This window comes from Phascolarctos cinereus, unplaced genomic scaffold (assembly GCF_003287225.1).
Source record: "Phascolarctos cinereus isolate Bilbo 61053 unplaced genomic scaffold, phaCin_HiC Scaffold_3;HRSCAF=262, whole genome shotgun sequence".
NCBI lineage: Eukaryota > Metazoa > Chordata > Mammalia > Diprotodontia > Phascolarctidae > Phascolarctos > Phascolarctos cinereus.
In genome coordinates, this window is record NW_027555736.1 from 50646749 (window position 1) to 50671739 (window position 24991).

The 24991-nt window shown below is 47.5% G+C and overlaps 1 protein-coding gene across 2 annotated transcripts in view; it reads left to right on the plus strand.

The window, feature by feature from the left end:
- CDH23 (cadherin related 23) overlaps positions 1-24471 on the plus strand; it is a 606235-nt gene extending 581764 nt beyond the window's left edge. The window contains exons 49-69 of one of the 2 annotated variants that reach the window (XM_020994435.2): positions 2653-2877; positions 5825-5994; positions 6630-6767; positions 8429-8548; positions 9722-9899; positions 10611-10822; positions 11639-11830; positions 13381-13494; positions 14169-14298; positions 14406-14663; positions 15101-15262; positions 18104-18360; positions 19021-19118; positions 19474-19594; positions 19898-19977; positions 20373-20413; positions 20639-20699; positions 21183-21312; positions 21632-21754; positions 22775-22879; positions 23235-24471. In XM_020994435.2, coding sequence (XP_020850094.1) covers positions 2653-2877; positions 5825-5994; positions 6630-6767; positions 8429-8548; positions 9722-9899; positions 10611-10822; positions 11639-11830; positions 13381-13494; positions 14169-14298; positions 14406-14663; positions 15101-15262; positions 18104-18360; positions 19021-19118; positions 19474-19594; positions 19898-19977; positions 20373-20413; positions 20639-20699; positions 21183-21312; positions 21632-21754; positions 22775-22879; positions 23235-23561 — 3242 coding nt within the window. In that variant the 3' untranslated portion in view covers positions 23562-24471. The remainder of the gene's footprint in view (positions 1-2652; positions 2878-5824; positions 5995-6629; positions 6768-8428; positions 8549-9721; positions 9900-10610; positions 10823-11638; positions 11831-13380; positions 13495-14168; positions 14299-14405; positions 14664-15100; positions 15263-18103; positions 18361-19020; positions 19119-19473; positions 19595-19897; positions 19978-20372; positions 20414-20638; positions 20700-21182; positions 21313-21631; positions 21755-22774; positions 22880-23234) is intronic. The other variant, XM_078150822.1, reaches the window with a different exon arrangement.
- The last annotated feature ends 520 nt before the right edge of the window (positions 24472-24991 follow it).

Below are 24991 nucleotides of genomic sequence, written 5' to 3' on the forward strand. Positions count from 1 at the left end.
TGGGATTGTTCAAGTCTAGAAGAGAAGGCTGAGCAGCAGAGACTTAATGCAGGATGAATATGTACAACTGGAAATAATAGGGTTTAAGCTATTAGAGCAGCTAGCTGGCTCAGTGGATAGACTTCCAGGCCTGGTGCCAGGAAGACCTGAGTTCCAATCCAGCCTCAAACACTTACTAGCTGTGCGACCCTAGGCAAGTCATTTGATCCTGTTTGCTTCAATTTCCTCTTCTTTAAAATGAGCTAGAGAAGTAAATGGCAAACCTCTCCAGTATCTTTGCTAAGAAGACCCCAAAAGGAGTCACAAAGAGTTGGACACAACTGAAACAACTGAACAACAACAACAACCAGGAAGGAAATTTAGAAAGAAAAATCCAGGAAAATATCCATGTAAAGAAATGAGTCAGACTGGCCTTTTGAGGATGGAGGTGCAGGTGCCTTCTCTTCCTTCAGTATCTCCCACTTGGATTCAGACAAAGCATTGGAGAGGTAGGGTCTTCTGGGATTTTCCCTATGACCCTTCCAGGAGCAATGATTTGCAAAACTGGGACATAAGAGGCATTGGTAGAGCCTTGTGTTCTTGAGGCAGGAGGACAAAGTCAGATTAGACAGAGTACTAGTTAGCTGCTAAAATAGGATGCTAAGGGGAAGGATGTAGTGTCCTTCCCCAGGAGGGTTGTTGGAGGGATAGTAGAAGAGATGCCCATTATCTCTGGGATATTTTAGAGTCGTCCTATTTGGAGGCTCGATAAGAAAACTTCTCTAGTCTCCTATATCTGGACAATATTTTATCTAACCCCCTTCCCAGTATAGAAATCCCTTCACTGGACTGAGAAGTAGAAGACCTAACATTGTACTCACTCCTTGGAGATCTCCCTAGCCCAAAACCAGCAGAGGTGTGATAGCTAGACAATCAGAAGCCCTGAGCTTCATGAAAAGGAAAAGAGACATTAGCATCTTCCCTAGTGGTTTGGGCTGAAAGCCCTCAACTGGACTCATTTCCATTTTTAACACTTTCTAGGGATCAGCCAAAGACTGCGTCTTATTACCTCTCACAAGGACAGTACTTAGCTTTGGTGGTGACTCCAGAAATTGCCCTTCTCATTCACAAAAGGATCTACCCACACTGAATATTTGAAACTCTGACTACATATCTTTAAATAGAGAGTAGTATTGGTAATTCATGACCTTTCACTAATCCTGGCAGGATTTGAACCCAGGTCTTCCTTACTACTAATCCATCCCTTTTCACGTTAAACACACCCTGGAAATAGTGTATTTGGAGGTGGACCTGACTTAAAGTCCTGGCCTCTAACACTTACTGTTATTGGTCCAAACATAAACTATCCTGAAATGTAAGCTGTTCCCAGGGACATGCTGGAGCCAGCTTGGACAGGAGCTCTCAAGAGCTAAGGGGAGGGATACAGTGTCCAGCCCTAGTGGGGGGGGGGGATGTTTAAACAAATTAAAATTATTTCATTTTCAGTGTGAGCATTTATTATTTACACCTTAGAAAATGGCGAATACCACAAATCAGGGCTTCTTTGTTTTGTTGTCTTGTGGATTGTCTTGACTTTTTGTTTTTTGGTGAGATAATCAGGGTTAAGTGACTTGTCCAGGGTCACACAGCTAGTAAGTGTCATGTGTCTGAGACTGGATTTGAACTCAGGTCCTCCTGATCTCAAGGCCAGAGCTCTATCCACTGTACCACCTAGCTGCCCCTGATTGTCTTGACTTTTAAAAGTGATGGAGAAAATATTAATAGTGCAGATTAAACCAAATTACATGGCTTTTGTACATTTTTTTGGACAGCAATTGTTAAACATTCACCAGCATGTCCCTGCCAGCACCCCCAGAATAACATCCTTTTGAAAGAGAAACTAATTTTATACACATATATGATATATTACACATATATTATGCACTCATGTTTTACATATGTATGTATATATGTACATATACACACTGAAACAGTAATACTACACGTAAGGACTACTCTCAGGTTTTACACAAGGCAGACTAAGGAGAGGAGCAGTCAATATTTGGGCTACTACCGCCCTAGCTATGTTTTCTTGAGCAAGTCTCAGTTTCCTCATATTTAAAATAAAAAGAAAACTACCTGCATTGGACACTTTGGAAGATGGTGGCAGAGGAAGCACTTTGTAAGCCATTAAGTAATAGGGAACCTTTGGGACAGGGTGGAGAAATCGGAGGAAAGCTGGGGCAGCTGAGAACTGAGGCTAGGGGGCCAAGAGTGGACAAGGCGAGGCCTGAAGACCCTTCTGGAGAGCACGCCTGGGTCTCCTACCTCATTTTCTTAAGATCCATCTCTCTACATGGAATTCCTTCAGACTCCTGGAGAGATGGCCATTAAAACCAACTCTGGAGTACCTACTCAGCTCTTACCTTTCATTTTAACTCTCCTGTGCCCCCAGATCATTTTCCAGCCCATTTGTCCCTATGCATCCTAAAGCAACCCTCTCTGACCCAGGTCTTCCTCCCTACCCAGATGAGCAGTACCCTGAGAATGTAAGAAGAGGGCCTAAGCAGCAAGAAGACAGCCTCCCTCAGCTGAAATCATTTGTCTGTCCTCACCCCCTTCATCCTCCTGCACCCCTGGTCACTGCTTCTCTCCTCTGTCTCCCCTTCCCAGCCAAGCTGACGGTCAATATTCTGGATGTCAATGACAACACGCCCCAATTCCGGCCCTTTGGGATCACCTACTACACGGAACGGATCCTGGAGGGGGCAACGCCAGGCACCACACTCATTGCTGTGTCAGCCTATGATCCAGACAAGGGGGTCAATGGGCAGATCACTTACACCCTGCTCAACTTGGTGCCCCTGGGGTATGTCCAGTTGGAAGACTCCTCAGCGGGTAAGCTGGACACCCAGATGATACCAGTGTTCTTTTGGAGGGGGAATAGATGAGCCTCTTCTCTACCCTTGGGGAGATGGGAATTGGTGAGATATTACCAATTCTTCAGACTTAGACCACACTTTCCTTCCCTATTATTTTGTGTTTGGGCCAGGCTCCAAGGTGGTAATGTTCCCATTCATTCTTTAGTCCAATGATGAGGGAAACAAGGGATGTGCCTGGCCCTGGGTTGGGGCATGAACCTTACAGGAGATATAACTCACCATCCCCCCAGTTACCACTAGAAATCAGTGTAGGGCAGAAAGGCCAAAGGGGAAAGCTATCTGCATAAGAATTATTAGCCTGTTGGTGTTGACTATTTTAGAACCCTAGGGTTTTCTTCACCCCTCCACCAAAGAGGGTAATTAGAACATAATCCAGTTACCCTCTAACTTGGAGGTCCTCCAGCTAGATGCTGCCACCTTACAAGAATATCTCCTAAAGAGACTTTACCTAGATTCATCTTCTGGCCTCTTCCTGAACCAGCTCCCCATATTACCTGATAGTATCATAGAACATAGAATTGTAAGCAATTGATCAACTATCATTTACTAAGCACTTAGTATGTGCCAAGCACTGTTTTCATAAGACATACAAAGAAAAAGCTAAAACCGTCCCTGCCTGTTATATTCTAATGGAGTAATACATACATGCACACATACATGTATGTGCATATGTATATGCAAATGCTAATATAATTCATATGCATGTATATCATGTGTATTTATACATATACATGTATCCTGTATACTTCTACATATGTGTGTGTGCAACATACATACCAAGTAAATACCAAGTCGCCTTAGAGCAGAAGGCAGTAGCAGCAGGAGTACCAGGAAAGGCCTCTGCAGAAAGTGAAACATGAACTGGGTCTTGAAGGAAACCAGAGATTCTAAAGGAAAGAACTAAGTTGGCACATGGTAGGCACTTCATACATGTTTATTGACTGACTGAGGAGAGAGAGCGTTCCAGGCAGCCAATGCAGAGATGTGGAAGAGATGGAGCTTCCTATGTGAGGAACAGGAAGGGGGCTAGTATGGCTGGGCCACTGAGTCCATGGAGGGGAGGGATATATATGAAGACTGGAAAGGTAAGAGTGGGTCAGGTTTTAAAGAGGTTTTGAATGCCAACAAGAAAGGTTCATATTTGATCCTAAAAGTCATAGAGAATAGGGGCAGCAATGGTGACACAGTGGATAGAGCACCAGCCCTGGAGTCAGGAGGACCTGAGTTCAAATCCAGCCTCAGACACTTGACACTTACTAGCTGTGTGACCCTGGGCAAATCACTTAACCCCATTGCCTAGCCAAAAAAAAAGTAATAGCGAATCACTTGAGGTTATTGAGTAGAGAAGACCTGCATCCTAGGAAAATCACACTGGCTGCTGCATAGAGGATGGGTTGGAGGGGAGAGAGATGAAGCAGGGACATCAGGTCAAAGGCTATTCCAATGGTCTCATTGAAATGGTCGGGGCTTGACCCAGGATGGTGGCTGAATGGGAGAATATATGAGAGATGTCCTGGAGAGAAAGACAAAGATTTGAAAACTGACGGGAAATGTTGGATGAATGAAAGGAAGGATCCAGGATGATACTGAGTTTTCAAAACAAGGTGACAGAAAGGATAGAGGTGCTTTTGACAGAACTAAGGAAGTTTGGAAGAGGGATGGATCTGGAGGGGAAAGACAGGAGTTTCGTTTTGAATATGAGATTGAGAAGTCCATGAGACAGCCGGCTCAAAATGTCTAAAAGATAGGTGATGATTCAAGACTGGAGGTCAGGGAGATGTTAGGACTGGATAAATAAATCTGCATAGAAATGCATCAAAATGATCATTGAACTCATGAGAGCTACTAAGATCACCAAGTCAGTTAATAAACATTTGTTAAATGCCTACTATGTGTTAGGCACTGTGCAAAGCCCTAGAGGTACAATGAAGGGCAAAAGACAGTCATAGAGCTCTCAATTTAATGAGGGAAACTATAAGCAAAAAATATTTACAAATGAGTTACACACAGGATAAATAGGAAATAATTGAGAGAGGGAAGGTACTAGAATTAAGAAAGGTTTCCTGTGGAAGATGGGATTTTAGTTGGGGTTAAGGGAAACCATGGAAGCTGGAAGTGAGGATGGAGAGCATTCCAGATACGGGGGACAGACAAGCAGAGAGGATGCCTCCAGGACAGAACCTTGGGGTGTGCCCGCAGTGAAGAGCAAAGTATCCAGAAGGAGGAAGCAGTGATTGGTGTTAAATATTGCAGAGAAGGGAGGATAACTGAGAAAAGGCTATTGAATTTGGCGATGGAGAGATCCCTGGTAACTTTGGAAGGGATGCTCTCACTTGAATGATGGATGAGATCTGAAGCTAGAGGGAAGAGGGTTTAGAAGAGAGTGCAAGAAGAGAAAGGGGTAGCACCTAATGGAGATGACTTTTTCAATGACTTTAACTAAGGAAAGGAGAGTTATAGGACCTTATCATGGGGATAAAAGAGTCAAGTGACCTAGCAGGGTTTTTTAAGGAGAGAGGAGGATGATAGTCAAGCTGGTGGGGAGCAGGGAAAGTGCCAGCAGATTGGGAAAGACTGAAATTTAAAGAAGGGGGATTATAATAAGGTCAGTCTTCTGGAGGAGACAAAAGGGAATGGGATCGAGAGTTCACGTAGGAACTTTAGAAACAATTGAGTACAACTCCCTTCACTTTATAGGAGAGGCAACTGAGACTCATCAGAGAGGGAAAGTAGTTTGCTTGAGTTCACACAGGCAGCAAACAGAATTGGAACTCAGGTACTCTGATGCCCCTTTCTGCTGCCCATACTTGCCTCCCAAGTGAATTTTAGCTCCATGCCCCACTCAGCTCTCACTCTTATTGAGGAAGGCATGGGGAGAATTGGTGGATTCCTATATATTTCAGGGAAGATCATCGCTAACCGAACTGTGGACTATGAAGAGGTACACTGGGTCAACTTCACCGTCCAAGCTGCAGACAATGGCTCCCCTCCCAGGGCTGCGGAGATCCCTGTCTACCTGGAGATTGTAGACATCAATGACAACAATCCCATCTTTGACCAGCCCTCCTATCAGGTGGATGATCTTATATCATTGAGGCTGCTGGGAGAGGTACAGGATGGGCATGGCAGGCAGAGATGAGTGCCATCATTTCTGTAATGTAACAAGCCCTGGGCAAGTCTTCCAAGGGAAGGAATGGTGAGGGATTTGTGATATCATGTAGAATGTTACTTGGAGGTCAGCCAGTGATTTAATATAGCCCCTATCCACAACCCACCAGACCTTGATCTTGGGGCATCTAGGTAGAAAAGTGGATTAGAGTACTGGACTAGGAATCAGGAAAACCTGAGTTTGAATCCCACCTCAGACACTTACTAGTTGTGTGGCCCTAGGCAAGTCACTTAATCTTACTCAGCCTCAGTTTCCTCATTTCTAAAATGGGGATAATAACAGGAATACATGGTTGTGACCTAGGTGATATGATGTATCATAAAGTGTTTTGCAAACCTATAAAAATGCTAGCCATTAAGATTATTGTTATTATTTTTGTTAAGAGTGCCAGAAGGACCTGCCCTGTATCCCCCATTTACCCTCATGCCAGAGAATCCACCAGCCTTGATCTCCCAAGCTTAGACGGGCAGTGAAGTATTAAGAACCTTTACTAGCTGATGCCTGACTGTCTCTCCCTTCTGTCTTCCTACTGGCCCCAGGAATCTGTGTTTGAGGATGCACCAGTGGGCACAATCATCCTCACTGTCACTGCCACTGACGCCGACTCAGGTCCCTTTGCCCTCATAGAGTACAGCCTGGGTGATGGAGAAGGCAAATTTGGGATCAACCCCACCACGGTAAATGAGTCAATCACTAAGTATTAATTAGGCACTCGGGATGTACTAGATGCCATGCTAGGCACTGGGGATTCAAAGAATAAAATGAAAAATGGAGCTGTCTTTCATATCAAGGAACTTATAAGGTCGAGAGGGGATGATAAATGCATGAGAGAGACTGGATGGAGAGGGGATGGTAAATGCATGGGAGAGACTGAGGGGTAAGAAGGGAGGAGAGTAATGGCTGAGGATCCCAGGACTGTAGACTTGAAAGACTTCTAGAGATCATCACATTCATCTCCATTCCTCTGGGTTCAACCCTCCCAGACTTATGGAGATTTAATTTCCCAGTATAGCCAATTCTGTAGCAACCTTCAGCCACTCTTGAGATGGCATCATGATTTGATGGAAAGATCACTGGAATAGGAGATACGGGCTCAAGCCCCATGTCAGCCACTAATAAGCTGTTTGGGCACGTTATTTTTCCCCTTTGTACCTCAGTTCCCTTCTCTGTAAAATAGGTGCAAGAAGCACAATGATCTGTAAGGTTCCTTCCAGTTCTAAATCTGTGAAGACCATTGTACCAGCCAGTGATGCTAATTATCAGATCATTCTTAAAATTTATGAAAATCTCTTAATTTCTGCTGCTTCTTTCTTAGCAGACAAGCAGGACAATGAGTCACCATGCTATTTATAATAACCTTTTATAGCCATTAAGAGATTTATGAATAATTCTTCCCACATTAAAGAATCCCTTTTTTCCTGTCCCAGTACTTGGTAGAGTGTAGGAAATGCTATCTCCTCTTAAATCAGTCACCAAGTAAATATTTGTTTTTATAGAGATACAGTGTGGCTAAGTGGATAGAGAACTGGCCTTGGAATGAGGAAAAACTAGATTTAAGTCTCACCTCTGACACATACTGCCTGTGTGACCCAGTGATTTAGGAAACTCTCCAGGGCGTGGGTTATTAACCTGATGTTCTAACCAACTCATGATTCAAACTAAGAGTATATTGATCTGGGATTCTTGCCAGGCTTACAAGTTTGACATAAACCTCTCCCACTTTTTCCAGTGGTTATAAATTAGCTCCAAGCCCCCAAGTCATCATTCACTGACCAGAGTTCCCTGGCTCTGAACAAGGAACACTTTCTCCCCTTCCTATATACATATGACCAATAAGTAAAATACAATCTCTCAGTTTTGTTGGCTTTTATGTTAGCTAAAAGCCTAGAAATTAAAATATGCATTTAAAAACAAAGTCTAAGCTTCCCCCACCCAGAAATAAACAACAAGGCTAAATCAAATAAGCTAACAGCCCACAGAGGCATTCAGCGCCTTCCTAGAGAAAGAGGTGGGGAAAGAATGCATCACTACTTTCATACGGAACAGTCACTACCAATATGAGATGATGTTCCCAAAAGGTACAAATAATAAAAAATACAGAATATCAGAGATGGCAGAAGCCACCTCACTTCATTTAGAGGAACAAAGTTCAGCAAGGGTGCATTTCCTGCCACAGATATCACCCAGTAAGATAACAACCAGCCTCTCCTACCTCCTTTTGGGGGCAGCTAGCTATCACCTAATCTCTTCATCACTGCACTCCCCAGTACAGGCCTTAGACTGGCCAGGGCTGGGCAAGGAGAACAGAGACTGAACCCATCCCCTCCTGCTCTTCTAGGGAGACATCTATGTGCTGTCCTCCCTGGACCGAGAGACAAAGGCTCACTACATCCTTACGGCCTTGGCCAAGGACAACCCTGGGGACATACCCAGCAACCGCAGGGAGAATTCAGTGCAGGTGAGGAATGTGGCTCTAAGGGATACTGAGGTAAAGGAAGTAGGGGATGGGTTGACCAGGGGATGATTTTGGAAGGACATAGGGTCAGTAGGGATGGAGACCAGCTGTCACTGAAGGCAGATTCTTCCAGGAAATGGATGCTGCCAGGTGTGTAAGACAAGCCCCATCTTCCTGCCACCATGCTACTAACATCCCTACTCCTGCTTCACATTCACTTAATCAATCAATAAATAAACATTTATTAAGTGCCTATGTTCTAGGCACCTGACTGAGAAGCTCTGGACAGTGCAGAAGCAAGAGTATAGCAGGGTGCAGCTTTCTGATATCAGACTTGAGGTGAAAAGGGTAGTTTTCATGGAAATTTTTGACCCCTTCAAAGCCACCCTACTCCTCTCAAAGCGACTCTAAGTGGGATATTTTAGTTGTCAGGAAAAAAAAAAGGCTTAGACCCATTCTACTTCAAGAATCTGTTTTTTTCCCCCAAGATGCATACTTTCTCCATCAACACAGATTGCAACATTTGTAGACAGCTTTTGAGAATTGGTATGACTGAAAAATTTGCCACCAGCCTGGTGGTATGGTGAGCCTCTACAAACCTATCAAGGTTGGTCACCAGGCAATAACACAGACACAGTACCTTTCCATCCCTGTATTCAAAGCCTTTTTTCTTTGCTTCCACAGCCTTGGATTTTGAAACCCTAGGGTTACCTCCATGCTTAATGAGACCTCAGAAGAAACCTTTAGTAGAGACTGAATCACTACTGATGGGTCACCCGGGATCAAGAAGAGAGAGCAGTCTGGGTCAGGTCACCAGGCCAAATGATCTAAGATCAAGATCATGGGGCAAACACTCAACAAATAGGACCCCAAGTCAAGACTATCAGCTATAGTTATATACAGATCTAGATATATGGATAAAGATATATGTCTGAGGTCAGAAATATCTAAAATCAGGAGGAATTGAGAGAGTGTCACAGAGTTCAGGCTTATAAGGTAGGGTCCTGTCCATAAACAAAGAATAAGACCCTACCCTAAGGAACTCATTGGTATCCCCTCCCTCATCTAAGGCTGCCTCACACATATGTCCAAACACCCAAAGGGTCATGACCTTTTATCTTTCATCTATGGGGAGGATGACTTTTGTGCTCATCATCTACCCCCCCCAAACACTAGGTGGTGATACAAGTGTTGGATGTCAATGACTGCCGACCTCAGTTCTTCAAGCCCCAATTCAGCACCAGTGTTTATGAGAATGAGCCTGCGGGCACCTCGGTCATCACCATGATGGCCACTGACCAGGATGAAGGGGAGAATAGAGAACTGGCTTATTCCATTGAAGGCCCTGGTGTAGGTGAGTGGCCTTATCAGGAGGCTTAGAGAAGAGTTGGGAAAAGACTACTTTAGCTGTGGCCCCTCCCACCAGGATGCCAGGCTTGTCTACCACCCCATTCCTAGGTGACCATGAGTTGGGTACTTCTCTACTCAGCTTCAGTTTCCTCAGTAGGGAGCATTAGCCAGAATGCCTTGGGAGTTAATTAAGGGATGTGATGTCATATACATGTTAACATAGCAACAGGTGATGGTTGAAAGACTCAGGGAATGGGTGATGTGGAGTAAGTAGGAAACAGGATGAGTGGTAGCTCCTGCATTGAGATGGCACAAGGGGAGCTAGAGGAAAGAGTGGGAACTGGGAGTAGAGATGACTTGGAGGGAACATGATGGATGTTTTGAGAATTTGAAGGACTCGTCGTGTGGAAAAGTAATTAGACTTTTCCATTTGACCCTAGGAGGCAGAATTAGGAGCAAGGTCAAGGTCACAGAGGTAGATTTCAAATCGATGTAAGGAAAAGCTTTATAGAAAATAGTCATCCACAAGTAGGATGGGTTGCCTTGGGAGGTAGTGGGCTCCCCATTGCTGGAGCTCTTCAAACAAAATCTAGGGAAAAAACCATGTCAAATGTGTGATAGACAAAACTATCGTACAAGTGCACACTGATCTCTTTCATCTTTGAAATTCTGTGAGTGATGAGACAGTTCCTAAAACAACCCTCCACCCTGACAGAGGCATTCCAAATCGACAAGGATTCAGGCCTGGTAACAACCCGGCGGCCGCTACAATCTTATGAGAGGTTCAACCTGACAGTGGTAGCTACAGACGGTGGGCAGCCCCCACTCTGGGGCACCACTATGCTCTATGTGGAAGTCATTGACGTCAACGACAACCGGCCAGTTTTTGTCCGTCCACCCAATGGTACTGTCCTTCACATCTTGGAGGTATGACATGTGTCCCCCTCCCAGGCCACCCCCATCCCTACCTCAGACCCAAAACAGGGGGGCTTCCTAGAGAGTACAAAGTATAGTTACCATGGCAACTAATTTCCCCTCCTCAATATTTGTCTTAATTACTTCTTATATTATTTTCACATTATGAATACTGTTGATTTGACGGTACTGCTGCCTGCCCCAGCTTGCTACTTGTCCTAAGTGCCAGAATTGCTGGTTATCACTCTGGATATGGGCTGCCCATGTTCTCTTCTGTACCACCAACACAATTACCCTCTGGTAGGCTCAAGCCTTATTCCGGAAGTGAGGAAGGATGGTGCGATTGGCACTTCCTTACCTTCCCCTTCTGAATCAGACCTCTGAGATACCATGACAGTAGCAACCATGAAGTCAAACAGAAATCTTATAGGACTCTGGAGGGTTCCAAGGCCATACCCATCATGGGCTGCCATGAAGACCATGGGACACTCAAACAGGAAAGAAAATAAAGTTCCCTGTGGGTTTTCTGGGTATCTCACTAGGCTCCCTATATTACTATCTTTGCCAAAACTTACAGATCTATGTTCATCTCAAGAGGCTATGAGGAGAGGGAAGGGACCAGCTCCTAGACTGTGGAGTGGGTTAGAGATTGGTTTTTCCTCCCTGGTACAGAGAAAGGGTCAGTTCCCAAGCACAGATACAAGGTGGCACAAACAACTCCTCCCTCCCAGGATACCCTTCTAGGAATTGGGATTCTCTCTGAGGATTCCAGGAGCTTTAAATAATCTGAGAAACAACTGGCAAACCAACCTCCCTGTGCTGTACTAGGAAATCCCTCTTCGGTCAAACGTTTACGAGGTCTATGCCACAGATAAGGACGAAGGGCTCAATGGGGCTGTTCGCTACAGTTTCCTGAAGACAGCGGGGAACCGAGACTGGGAGTATTTTACAATCGATCCCATCAGTGGACTTATCCAAACTGCCAAACGTCTCGACCGAGAGGAGCAGGCTGTGTACAGTGTAAGGATGCTCTGGGTGGCACTAATGGCCATGAAGACCTAGGTTTAACTCCTGGCCCTGACGAATACTGCCTACATAACTCTTAGTGAATCACTTACCTTCTTGGTGCCATAGACAACTCTAAATTGCAGAGAGGGTGCCAACCAGCATTGGTAGAGGGAGTTTTCTCACCTGGAAGTTCCCAATGCCAATGAAATCACAGATCCAGTCCCTAGCCATACTACCCCTAAAGGCATTGGGTAAAATGCCCAGTTGCACTTGTCATTGGGAGTGGGGAGGGGTGGAATATAAGGGATAAAGAAAGCCGTCCCTGGTCTCTCCACCACCTAAGACAGCATATCCCAAGCCACAACCTGTAGAACCCTAATGGCCTGAGACCTGTGAAAGGGAGCTCCATGAGGATGCTTTAGTTCTAGAAACGATTCCCTCAGAAATATTCAACACGAAACAGCAGCAGTATCCTCCACCAAAGTCCTCCTCGTGTGCCTCCCTGTGCCAAGGAGATTACCACAGGCTCTCAGGGGCTGTGCTTGTGGTATGCAAGCTCCAGTCTGCCCTCAAACATGGCCTGATGAGGCTGCTGTCTGAGGGCCAGCCCAGCTGAGGGCATCACCAGAAGGCTATCCAGCAGGTGATGGGGCTTTTTTGGCCACAGCCACTCAGCAAGGGCAGGGATGGATTGAATGGACATCGGTGCGGGGAAGAGTGCCCCACCAATGACATCTCTGACCCTGAAAGTGAATAACCGAAATTTTCAACATGTGTAAATGAATTTCTCCTACATTATAGGAAGCTTCATTTTTCTCTATTTTGTTTTAAAAGTTTCCTCATGATACCTTTATCCAAGGAGAATCAATTGCCCCCCAGGTCACCCCTAGATCGTTGTTCATGGGGTCCATCAATATACTTCAAGTCCAGAAGCATTCTGCAGCCCAGTGAATTGGGAAATGTTAGCCTAGGGACATCTAACTGGCCAGCACCAATCCCTCATCACCTCATTCGTTGCTTCATCCAGCACCTCTAGCAGTATAACCTTAGGTTCAAATCTGGTGCAACACGTGCCATGCCAGGCCCTCCTCAGGGAGACCCTCCTTGAGAGAGAGAAAAAACTTGGAGAAGCATCAGACACGTAGGGGAGCTGCTGCCTCAATATATCCCCAACTGCCAACTTGCTCCCAAAAGACTTTGGGGGATTTCCCCTTAAATTAGAGTCTGAGCAGTTGGGAGTGAGATATCTCAGCTCTGTCTACTGCTTCCCAAAGTCTAGTCTCTCCCTGAAGAGGGTCCTCTCTTGAAGCTGGAAGCAAGAAAAGGGTCTTTCCTTTCCCAAGCCCTGGCCAATTCTGCCCCTCAATGCAGATGCACAGCATTTCCATCAATGAAGAGAGTCTTAGACAAATGCACCTGGCTTGATCCCTGGTTTACACCTGATTAGAAGTTTTCCCACCCTAGTTCTAAGATCCCTTGAATTCTCCCTATCCCCGTCTAAGGACTTCTTGGTTTTCTGGGGAACTCAAGGGCCTCTCTCTAACCTCAGTTCCTCCCTCCAGCTGATCCTGGTGGCCAGCGACCTGGGCCAGCCAGTGCCCTACGAGACCATGCAACCCCTCCAGGTGGCACTGGATGACATTGATGACAATGAGCCCATCTTCGTGAGACCCCCAGTGAGCCCAAAGCCTTCTTTCCCTACCCCTTCCTCCCACGTTCAAGTAGGGCTCTGGCTGGGTGGTAGGAAACTGACCTGGGATTCTCCAGGCAGCATCCTCCCCCTGTTCCCTGTAGCAGTGATGTGAGCAGAGGAGCACTGCCCACCTCCTTTCTCTCTGCTCTGCTCCCCTCCCTTCTCCAATGTATATAACACACAGTCTGTAATCCATCTCAGCCAGAGAAACCAGCTCCACCCCCTCAAACCAAAAGGAAATCAGACTATGAGATTTAATTGACTTTTCTGGTCCTTTTTCTTTCTTTTTCTTTTGAGCATGCATGTCTGTAAGTCATGTGTGTATACTTGAATGTCATGCATGTCTCAGTATGTACATGTACATGCATTCATGCACACATGTGCCTGTTTGGTCTAAATGTGAATCCATGTATTCTACTCTCTTCCCTCCCTTTCTGAGGACAGATATGGTGTCTAATGACCACATCCTGTGTCACCAGGCAATGAGTCACCATGTTCTCATGGTCCAGCCCTTTTGTGCAGAAAGGCATTCTTCTTGTGTCCCTCCCAAGCATCTGACCCACTGTCCTTCCCAGGGGTCTCTGTCCACTCCCAGCCCAGGGAGGCCTGGCCACTGGCCCATCCCTAAAACCTGTGACTGCTCTCCTGGTCTTGCAGAAAGGCAGCCCCCAGTACCAGCTACTCTCCGTGCCTGAGCACTCCCAGCCTGGCACCCTTGTGGGCAATGTGACAGGAGCCATGGACGCAGACGAGGGTCCCAATGCTATTGTCTACTATTTCATCGCAGGTAAGGAGGGCAGTAGGTCTGGGGCTGGATTGAGCCTGGGATGGGGCCTCGGCTGGCTCCGCCATTTCCCTTCCTCACCCCACTGAATCTCATCCTCCCTCCCCAAGCTGGCAATGAGGAAGAAAACTTCCTGCTGAAGAAAGATGGAAGACTCTTGGTAATACGGGATCTGGACCGTGAACGTGAAGCCCTCTTCTCTATCATTGTCAAGGCCTCGAGCAACCGGAGCTGGACGCTCCCCCATGGTCCGGGGGCTTCCAAGGCCCTTGACCTCACAACTGACCTGACACTCCAAGAGGTGCGAATTGTCATAGAGGACATCAATGACCAGCCTCCACGCTTCACAAAGTCTGAGTATACTGCAGGTGACATGAGGGGGCAGTCTGGGGGCCCGGGACTGGGGGGATGGGGAGTGAAGGGGGTCCCATCTCAGCTCCCTCTCTCCAGCAGGACTTCCCCATCCCCCAAGGCCCAAGTCACAAGGGTGGGGACTGTGATGAGCATAAAACATCCATCTCTGATCGACCAGGGCTGCCCTAAGGAGAGGGTCCATGAGCTGAGTGGCCAGTGTCTTTGATGTTCACCTAAAGGATGGGGATTTGTATTGCTTTCTGTCCTGCAAGGGACAGGTAATGGAAACACCCACTCTTACAATGGTGGCTCAGTGAGTCTTTGAGGGTCCAAGAGGAAAGGAGAGGCAGCCCCTACCATGGCAGCATTAAAGGAATATGGGAAAACCATGGTGTCACAGTACACCCCAAACCCATTTACTCCTTCTCAACTCACTGACTGCTTCCCACAGGAGTGGCCACTGATGCTAAGGTGGGATCAGAGCTCATCCAGGTGCTGGCTACAGATGATGACATTGGCAACAATAGCCTGGTGTTCTATAGCATCCTGGCCATCCACTACTTCCGAGAGCACTCCAATGACTCAGAAGATGTGGGCCAGGTCTTTACCATGGGTAAGGGCCAAACTGTCCTCAGTAAAGGTGGGAGGAAGGGGGGCTCCGGACCCATCTCAGGGGAGAGAAATCTTGCCCACCAGCCCTCAGATCCCTCACTCAGAGCCCCCTAGGCATTAGGCCTAAACTCGTATAGGATAAAAGGAGGGGAGGTCAGTTACCCTAGAGTTTTCCAGGGAAGCCTAGCTATGGAGCTAGAGTAGGAAGTGGGATGAGGCTAGGCTCAGAGGGCATATGTATGTATGTGAGTGTGTGTGTGGGTGGGTGGGTGGGTGTATGTGGGTGTGTGTACATGTGTGTCTCTCCTTGAATGCATACTAGCTGACATTTGTATAACATTTTAACATTTACAGGTCACATTGCATCATCATCTCATTATAGCCTCACTGATTCTAATGAGATAATGTATGCAATGTATAATGTATGTTGGTGAGGCAAGTGCCATAGGTATTCCTATACCCATTTTATAGATGAGGAAACAGACTCAGGAAAGTTAAGTGACTTCCCTGCAATCACAGCAGCTACTAAGGATCTCCCACCCTTAGTAAGAGCCAACCCCAGGCCTTTCCTGACTCCAAACCCAGTCTTCTTTCCACTGTGCATGTGGGTGTGTGCACATATTGTTTGGAGTACCCAAAGTATGTAATCGGATTATGAATATATATTTTATTGTGTCTCAGAAACCATATGTGTGCATGTGTGTGTATGTGCCTAGGTAGGGAACATGGGCTCAGGTGTGCGTCTGTGTGTCTTGTGATGTATCCGGAGTAGGCACGTGTTAGCCACCAGGGGGAGGTGGTGAGTAAAGCAACCTGAGTTTTCAGTCATCTCCTGAGCCAGAAGACCTGTAGGAGCCCCCAGACAATTAGTTCTGCCCCCACCACCCCTTCCCCCTGGAAGGAACTTTCTTTAAGCACATACTTTTGGGGCAGTTTTTTGGAAACATTCCTACTGCTCCCCCTAAACTGAACAATTTTTTTAAATTAAAAATAAAACCCTCATAAGCAACATATAACAGTCTAAAAAATATTTCCATATTGGCCATGTTTAGAAGTAGATTTATTTTAAGTCTGTCACTTCTCTGGCCAGAGCTAAGTGGCATGTTTCATCACTGATCCCCGGGACTTAGGGTTTATCATTGTATTGATCAGAGTTCTGAAGTCTTTCAAATTTTTCTTCATAATGCTCACATTGTAGAAATTGTTCTCCCACGTCTGCTCACATCATTTCACATCAGACAGATCTTCCCAATTTCCTCTGAAACTGTTCATTTCATAATTCCTAATATTCCATAATTCCTAATATTAAATTGTATTCACACACTATAATTTATTTAGCTATTCCCAAATAATGGACATTCCCTTAGTTTCCAGCTCTTGGGTTCTATGCAAAGATCAGCTCATCTTTTAATTGTGGTGTGGCTTTCCCTTTCTGAGCAACTCACTCCCCCTCCCTTTGTGGGGAAATGGCTCTGTGGAGAAATCCCAGCAAATGGAAGAAAATGCCTTCCCTGTGCTCGTTTATAGGCTGGGTTCATGCTTTTAAACTAGGAATATCTGGATTTAGTGATTCTTTGCCAGGCTTGTAACAGTTCAGTAACAGTCCGCTTTGTCCCAACACTGCTAACCCCAGGCCAGCCACTCATGCATTTGGAACTAATATTTCATCCCCACAAAGCAGAAGCAGGAAATGCTCTCTCTCTCTTCTCTTTTTCTCTTTCCTCTCCTCTCCTCTCTTCTCCTCCTCCCTCTTCCTTTTTTTCTCTTCCTCTCCCCCTCTCTCCTTCTTCCTCTCCCTCTCCCCCTTCTCTCCTCTTTCTCTCTTCTCTCTCTCATCTTTCTATTTGTAAACACTAAATAAAATACACACACATTTACATTACATTACACTGTACAACACTTTACATTGAATAAAATGCACACACAACTTGATATTTCCACCGTCCAACAGGGAAACACAATCTAAATAATGTATTACTTTACACACATGAACTGAAAAAGGAAGAAGCAGCTGTGGCTCCCACCTCCCCAGGACTTGGGATCCCTGGCATTGCCCCTCTTGCCTATGCCTGGTCTCAGCACAGAATCAGTCTTGCACCCCAGCAGGTCCTCATGGCTTATCTCTCACCAGCTTTACCTGATTGATTGCAACTCACAGGTGTCTCTCCACTTAAGATGGCTTCTTCCTTGACTCTGCTCACTTTACTTCTTCCTTCTTTCACTTAGACATTTCATTCTACTCACTCAGACTTCTACATTGCCCTATCCAAAAGCCCCTTAACCAAAGTCAGTTCAACAGTGATCTTGGTAGGCTGCCCACAGATTAAATCCAAGGTGGTCTTAGATACAGAGAATACTGGGAAAAGATTTTTTTTACCAGTAGACAGCCCCCTGCTCTGCATCCAAGCCTTTTGCAGAGCTCAAAAATTGGGTTACACATATAATAATATATTCATTCAAAAGTGTACATTTATGTATGAAAATGTACCCAAGTTGATATATGTCTGCATCAGCACATGTATGTAAGTGAGCATGGTAATGAGTCAGTTATTTATGGGAAACTTCAGGAAAGATACCTCACTTCTCAGGACCTCAGTTTACTTGTTTGTAAAATAAGGTGGATGTCCTCAAATGCCCCTTCTAGCCCTAAATCTATGGTCTTCTTATCTCTTGGTGGGTTTAGAGATTATTCATGTGCTTGGCCCCTTTCCATAGCACAGATAACAGAGTCTGTGATTCTCCTAGTGTGACAGTGGCTAGGGGTGTAGGAGGTAGGGTTAGGGAAATGACTCAGCTTAGCTCCCTGGCTTTCAACACCTTCTTTACCTCTTTCCCCACTCAGGAAGTGTGGATGGAATCCTGCGCACATTTGACCTCTTCATGGTCTACAGCCCGGGCTATTTTGTGGTGGACATCATCGCTCTAGATCTGGCTGGTCACAATGACACTGCCATTGTGGGCGTCTACATCCTGCGGGATGACCAGAGAGTCAAGATTATCATCAACGAGATCCCTGACCGGGTGCGTGGCTTTGAGGAAGAGTTCATCCGCTTGCTGTCCAACATCACGGGCGCCATTGTCAATACCGATGATGTTCAGGTACTGAGACCACAGGCAAGAGGAGGGAGAAGTGGAGGCAGGGGAGTGCTGGGCCAGAGGGAAATGGGACCAGGTCGGGAGTGCAAAAACACTGGGTGACTCAGGCGAAGGGGAGCAAGGTCAATGTGAGAGCAGGGTCGGGACCAAGGAAATCACAATCTCAGGGCACGTTATTTTAAGGCTGATGCTATTTCTTACCTATGCAGGTAAGGACCTAGTCCCATTCTCCCCTCTCAAAGGTGCTGGTGCCCGCAGGACAGGGAAGCAAGTATGAGAGTAAGAAGCAGAGGAGAAGGACGTACAGGGTACCCTAAGTGGACAGATTGCTGGACTAAGTTCAAAAACTTCCTCAGACGCTTATTAGCTGGGTGACCCTGGGCAAGTCATTTTTGGCCTCAGTTTCCTCATCTGTAAAATGAAGATAATGATAGCACTTACCTTCCAGGGTTATTATGATGACAAAATGAGATGATATTCGTAAAACACAGCAAAACTTCAAGCACAATGTAAATGATAGCTGTTACGAGTACTACTATGGGAGATGCAGGGAAGGGGGTAGGAGGAATGAGGAGAAGGCTCCAGATAATTGGAAATTAGCTTTCTTTCTTGTGGCCTGGCCAAAGTCACAGGTTTCACTCCCCCATTCCTCTCCCACCCCAGTTCCATGTGGACCAGCGGGGCCGGGTAAACTTTGCCCAGACAGAGCTGCTCATTCACGTGGTGAACAGAGAAACCAATCGCATCTTGGACGTTGATCGGTAAGTGGGAATCAGTCCATCCCATGAACCGTGCCTTATTCTAAGCACTATGGTGAGGGAGGAGGGAAGGGGCTCCAACCATCCTGGGAGGCGCCATTGCTTCTTTGGGGGAGGAACTCTCTTGAAGGAAGAGGTGCCTAGAAGAATCACTAACTGCAACTGGTTACACACATAAGGACTGATGGTTCTAATCAAGGAAGGCTTCCTGGAGAAGGCAGAATTTTGAAAGCTGCTAGAGGAGCAAGGAGAGTGCTCCAGGTTGTGGATGTGGGCTAGCCTTCTGACAAATAGCTCTTAGGTGGAAGGAGGAGAGGGGAGGTCAGGAGGTCTGATGTCTCCCCTCCTCCATCTCCAGGGTAATCCAAATGATTGATGAAAACAAGGAGCAGCTGAGGAACCTCTTCCGAAACTATAATGTGCTAGATGTCCAGCCGGCCATCACTCCCCGACTCCCTGACGACATGTCAGCCCTGCAGGTATGAGAACAAGGGACAAGGAGTCCCCAGGGATTGTGAGGAGGGTTAGACTGTCCCACACTGGGCACCTGCCCAGTGGCCTATGCTTTCCTGTAATAGGGAAGGTTCAAAGATGTGGGTGGCTTCGAATAGCATCCTTCATCCAGGGGTTCAACACCCTAGGAATGGGCCCTCCACCATGAGCAGAAGCTGTCAGACCCACGTCAGACTTCTCTGGAGAGAACTCCAGGGGCACTCCTGGGAATATGAGGGCCTCACTAGGTACCTCCCACCCCAGCAGCTCACTCAGTGATTCCCCTCCAGATGGCGATCATCATTCTGGCCATCCTCCTCTTCCTCGCGGCCATGCTCTTCATTCTCATGAACTGGTACTACAGGACTGTGTAAGTGACATCACTCACTGGACCCCTCCACCAAGACTCCTCTCCCCACTCTTCTGTTCCCATCAACCCAAATCCCATAGACATTTGATGTTGCCTTGATGCCCCACTCAGGCTGGACACTCCACAGGGCCCAGGCCCCAGTCCAGCCTTCAATAAATCACTCAGCCTGCACAGCTCCATCTACTCTATGACTTGAAAAGCTTTTTTTTTTTGAAGACTCACTTAGAATCCCAGGCCTGTTTTCTGTTGTATTCCTATTTCAGCCTCTGACTGGTTTAGACCTGGGAGCAGATCCAGAGGAGCCCCATTCACACTTCCACTCCTATCTCCCTTGCCAACATTATCTTGGCTCCAGGCCTCCTTCCTTAATCCATACTTTCTCTGCTTCTCCCCAGACACAAGAGGAAACTCAAAGCTATTGTGGCTGGATCCACAGGTGAGTGGTAGCTGTGGGCTGTCCTGTCTTTGACAGACAGGAATAAAGGAGAGAAACAAGAGATTGGGCCTATTGGCGATGAAAAGTTGTCATCCTTCCCCCACCCCATCTTCCCTCTGGGACCCGGGAATCCCAAACAGACTCCCTATGGAGGATGTGCTGTGAGGCCTATTGCTCCCGAATGGTCTCTCCAACTCCCCCCTCCCTCCCATTGCCTTCTATCAGGGAACCGAGGCTTTATAGACATCATGGACATGCCCAACACCAACAAGTACTCCTTTGATGGGTGAGTGTGTCTGCGCGGGCTGGGGGAGGAAAGGAGCCGCCATTGGCATGGCCAGGGTCAGCTGCTACCCAAGAGTCAAACAGACCTTCTCGTGGCCCTCTTAGGGCTGCATTGCTGGCTGTAATGACAAGGAGCACCCCTCCCCACCACTAAGTCGTGGCCTTGAAAGCACTAGGGACCTCTTTGCTCCCTATCCTGGGAAAGTTCCATGAGAAGCCCAAAGAGCCAGGGAGAATGACATGCTTATAGTTTAGTGAGCTAAGCTAAAAGGGTCCTGGAGTTCCTTAGAGTACCCCACGAGCCCTTCATTCTCCACCCTGGGAGATTCAAGCCTCAGCTTCTTCAGCTAGCCTTCCCTGATCACACTAACTGGTTGACAAGTACAGCCAAAGGCACTGAAGTTAGCTCTGAGGACTGGGTGGACAAGGCCAGCAAGTCCAGCCCTGTGTGGCCCAGAGCCAGTTCTGTGCACCCTCCCTACAGGGCCAACCCTGTGTGGCTGGACCCATTCTGCCGGAACCTAGAGCTAGCTGCTCAGGCTGAGCATGAAGATGACCTGCCAGAGAACCTCAGTGAGATCACAGACCTGTGGAACAGCCCTGCCCGCACCCACGTGAGTCCTTAACCCTCCCTGACCCTCTGTCCCTGCTGCCAGACCCTAGCACCTCTCAGCCTTCCCACCTCTACCAAGGTACAAAACAGGCCCCAATCCCAGAGGAACTCTGGTCCCAGGTCCAACTCTGTGAGGTCCTCCTGACCTTTGGGAATTCAGTGGTCACCTCCCTTGGTCACCTCTGCCCATATTCTTAGCTGGATGCCAGAGGAACTAGAACAATCCAAGTGGGGCAGGTGGGGATGTTTTAGCCAAGCCCAGCCACCTTCAAAGCGATCTTCCTGCTCCTTGCTTCCTTTTTACTCCATCCCATCCTCAGGGCACATTTGGGAGAGAACCATCAGCTGTCAAGCCAGAAGATGACCGCTACCTGCGAGCTGCCATCCAGGAGTACGACAACATCGCCAAGCTGGGCCAGATCATCCGGGAGGGGCCTATTAAGGTGAGGTCCTGGGGGTCTGTTCCATCTCTCCTCTTTAAGGACCTAGCCTCCCTCGGAAATGGGGTGGCCTTTCCAGGGAGAGGAGGCAGCCTCATCCTCTCTTGGTCAGCTCCCAGCCCCAGGGTAAATCTGTGACCCAGGTCACAGATATAAATATTGTATGAATAAAAAAAAAAGGAAAATTGCAAGACCTTAGAATCTTAATTCCCCACCACCCAAGCATAGAACCAAAACTATTCGAAAAACCATTCTGTCCCCTCCCTTTAAGCTTTCACAAGAGGTTTCTCTCCCCCCCCAGCCTCTCTCTCTCTCTCTCTCTCTCTCTCTCTCTCTCTCTCTCTCTCTCTCTCTCACACACACACACACACACACACACACACACACACACACACACACACACCTCTTGACATGCCTTGTTTTATAACTTAAGTGTTAGTAAGTTCTTCCCAACATTGACTAGGCCCTTCCCACGATGACCTAAGTGTAATGGTGAGCCACAAATACCATTTGCTTCTTATCTCTCACCTAATCATCCATTCCATCCCCTAGGCTTGATTAATTTTCTTGAAGATGGGCTCATCAATGACATGAGAAAACAGCCCAGTTGGTCCTTATACTCCACTAGCCCCCGCCACCCCACCCCACCCCCGTGCTGCAGTTCGACTTTGGCCACTGAAGGGGACAAAACCAGGCTTTGCCCAGACAGAGACCAGCACCCCTGCTCTGGATCATGGGCCCATCCTCCTGCCTCCAGGCAGGCCCACCCTTAGGAATCTCAGGCTCTTGCAGTAACAGCCTAGGCTGTAAGCGACTCTCATCTCAGTCCCTGGCCTGAATGGCCTTCTCTGCGATAGAGCTAACCTCGATCTCTCATGCTGGATAGCTCACACCCCCTTTCCCCTTGATGGCTCTTAACCTCTGTGTAGCAGCTGGAAGATGAGAGCAGCCCTCATCCCCCACTGAGGCAGTGCTGAGGGCCTGTGGAGGAGGGAGGGGGTTCAATACTGTTACCTCCCTCAGGGCTCACTGCTGAAGGTGGTCTTGGAGGATTACCTACGGCTCAAAAAACTGTTTGCCCAACGTATGATGCAAAAAGCCTCCTCCTGCCAGTCCTCCATCTCAGAGGTAGCCCGGCGGGCCGAGGGGGCAGGGAAGCTGCGTGTGGTGCCCCAGCCCTGGGGATGCGTGTCTCCTTCGCTCTTCTCCTAGAACAGGGCCTGTTGTCTCTGCCTTTTGACTTGGATTGTTTCAAGAGTGTGGTGTTTGGGGAGCTGGATTTGGTTGCTAACTTGTGTTCTTTGTGCTAAATATGGTAGGGAAAGAATGGGAGGTGGGGGAAGGGAGTGGGGATGGAGAGAGCAGACAGGGTGGTCACGGGAAGGTATTGACCAGACCCTGCAAAGTTTGCTCAAGTGGCCGACTCCCAGAAGTGGCCTTTGGAAGAACTGAGCAATAACCCCATGACTGCTAATCCTTACAGCTAATCCAGACAGAGCTAGAAGACGAGGCGGGTGACCGGAGCCTGGGCCAGGGCAGCCTTCGCTTCCGCCACAAGCAGCCCATTGAGCTCAAGGGGCCAGACGGAATCCACGTGGTGCACGGGAGCACAGGCACCCTCCTGGCCGCCGACCTCAACAGCCTCCCTGAGGACGATCAGAAAGTCCTGGGCCGGTCCCTGGAGACACTGACTGCCGAGGCTGGGGTCTACAACGAGCGCAATGCCCGCACCGAGTCCGCCAAATCCACCCCCATGCACAAGATGCGAGAGGTGATCATGGAGAGCCCACTGGAAATCACAGAGTTATGACTACAAGTGGCATCGCTGGTGTGAGGGCATCGGGGCCCGGCCTGGGAGTGGGCAGGCAGCTCACGAGACTGCGCGGAAGAGGTCACCCCAGAGCAGAGGGGCCAAGGCAGCCTCCTTATCCTAGTCTTGGGGAGAGGGCCCGGGGGAGGAGGGGTCGTGACCTGGTCTCCCTGGAGCAACCTCCCAAGCCCCCAGTATCGACCTCTCCAGACTCTTTACTTTTACCAGACGCTCATCAGCATCTGATCTTTACATTCACAAAATTTGTTATTTTTTTAAGAAAACCAAACGGATCTATTAGCATCTACAGATGACATCAGGGGAGCTTAGCCCTGACTCCTGGGGGCCCAAGAGTTTGACAAATAACTTATCTGAGGACAAGAACAGGACAAGAAGCTTCAGGCTTTTGCTGCCCTCTTCTCCTTAAACCCCACCCCACCGCAGCTCAGGCTGATCCATCCCCCTGTACGGAGAGGAAGCCATTGCTTAGGCAAGGGGTATCCAAGGAGGGAAACAGCCTTTGCCCTGAAAGCTGGTTTGACCTACCTCCCTCCCCATCCTAGCACCTTACTCCTAGTTAAAATCCCGCTGCTTTTAACCCATCCACGAGTCCATGCCCATGATGGCGGCAGAGTCTGTCCCATTGCCCCAGCCCTGGAAGAGGAAGGGAGGCGCAGGGAAGAGGGTCATTTCCTCCATTTTGCTGGCTTACCAAACACATACAGCTAACCAGGCAAACCAACTGAGGTTCCCCAGGTTTTTGAATGTCGCGTGTTTGTTGTGTAATTTTTAAAAATTAATTTATCCCTCTAACTGCCCCCACCTCACCTCAGTTTCATTTCTCAGTTGTCATTGTTGAAAGTTTTTGGAATGGTCTGTTTAAACAAAGGAACTGGAAATACACTCTGGATTTGGTAAATCTCACCTGTGTACTCTTAGGTGGTGGGTAGGAAGGTGGGGGTGGGGGAGAACTTCACCTTGGCCTCTTCATTGACCTTCAGGAGCCTCCAGCTAGATAGGAATATGGAAGACTACAGAAATCACTCTTCTCTGGGCTGGGCTTTCTCTGCTTCCCTATTCCAACTAAGGGGAAGATTTCCACATACCTGTGATGGATGAATTATCACAAACAAAAGTCTCCAGTTTATCATAACTTTTATTGTGAATCATAGAAAGATTTAGGGCAAAAACAAACAAAAAAAATCATCAGTATTTAGTCTATTCCATAGTAGAGCTGAGGGTGCAATTATTACAAGGAGAGAGGAAAAACCAAATCCCAGCCTCCTTTGTGCTCATCTAGGACTGCAACTGACAACCATTTTTCTACTAGGAAGAAAGAAATGCAGAATTTTAGGGGCAGCTAGGTGGCGCAGTGGATAGAGCTCCGGCCTTGGAGTCAGGAGGACCTGAGGTCAAATTTGACCCCAGAC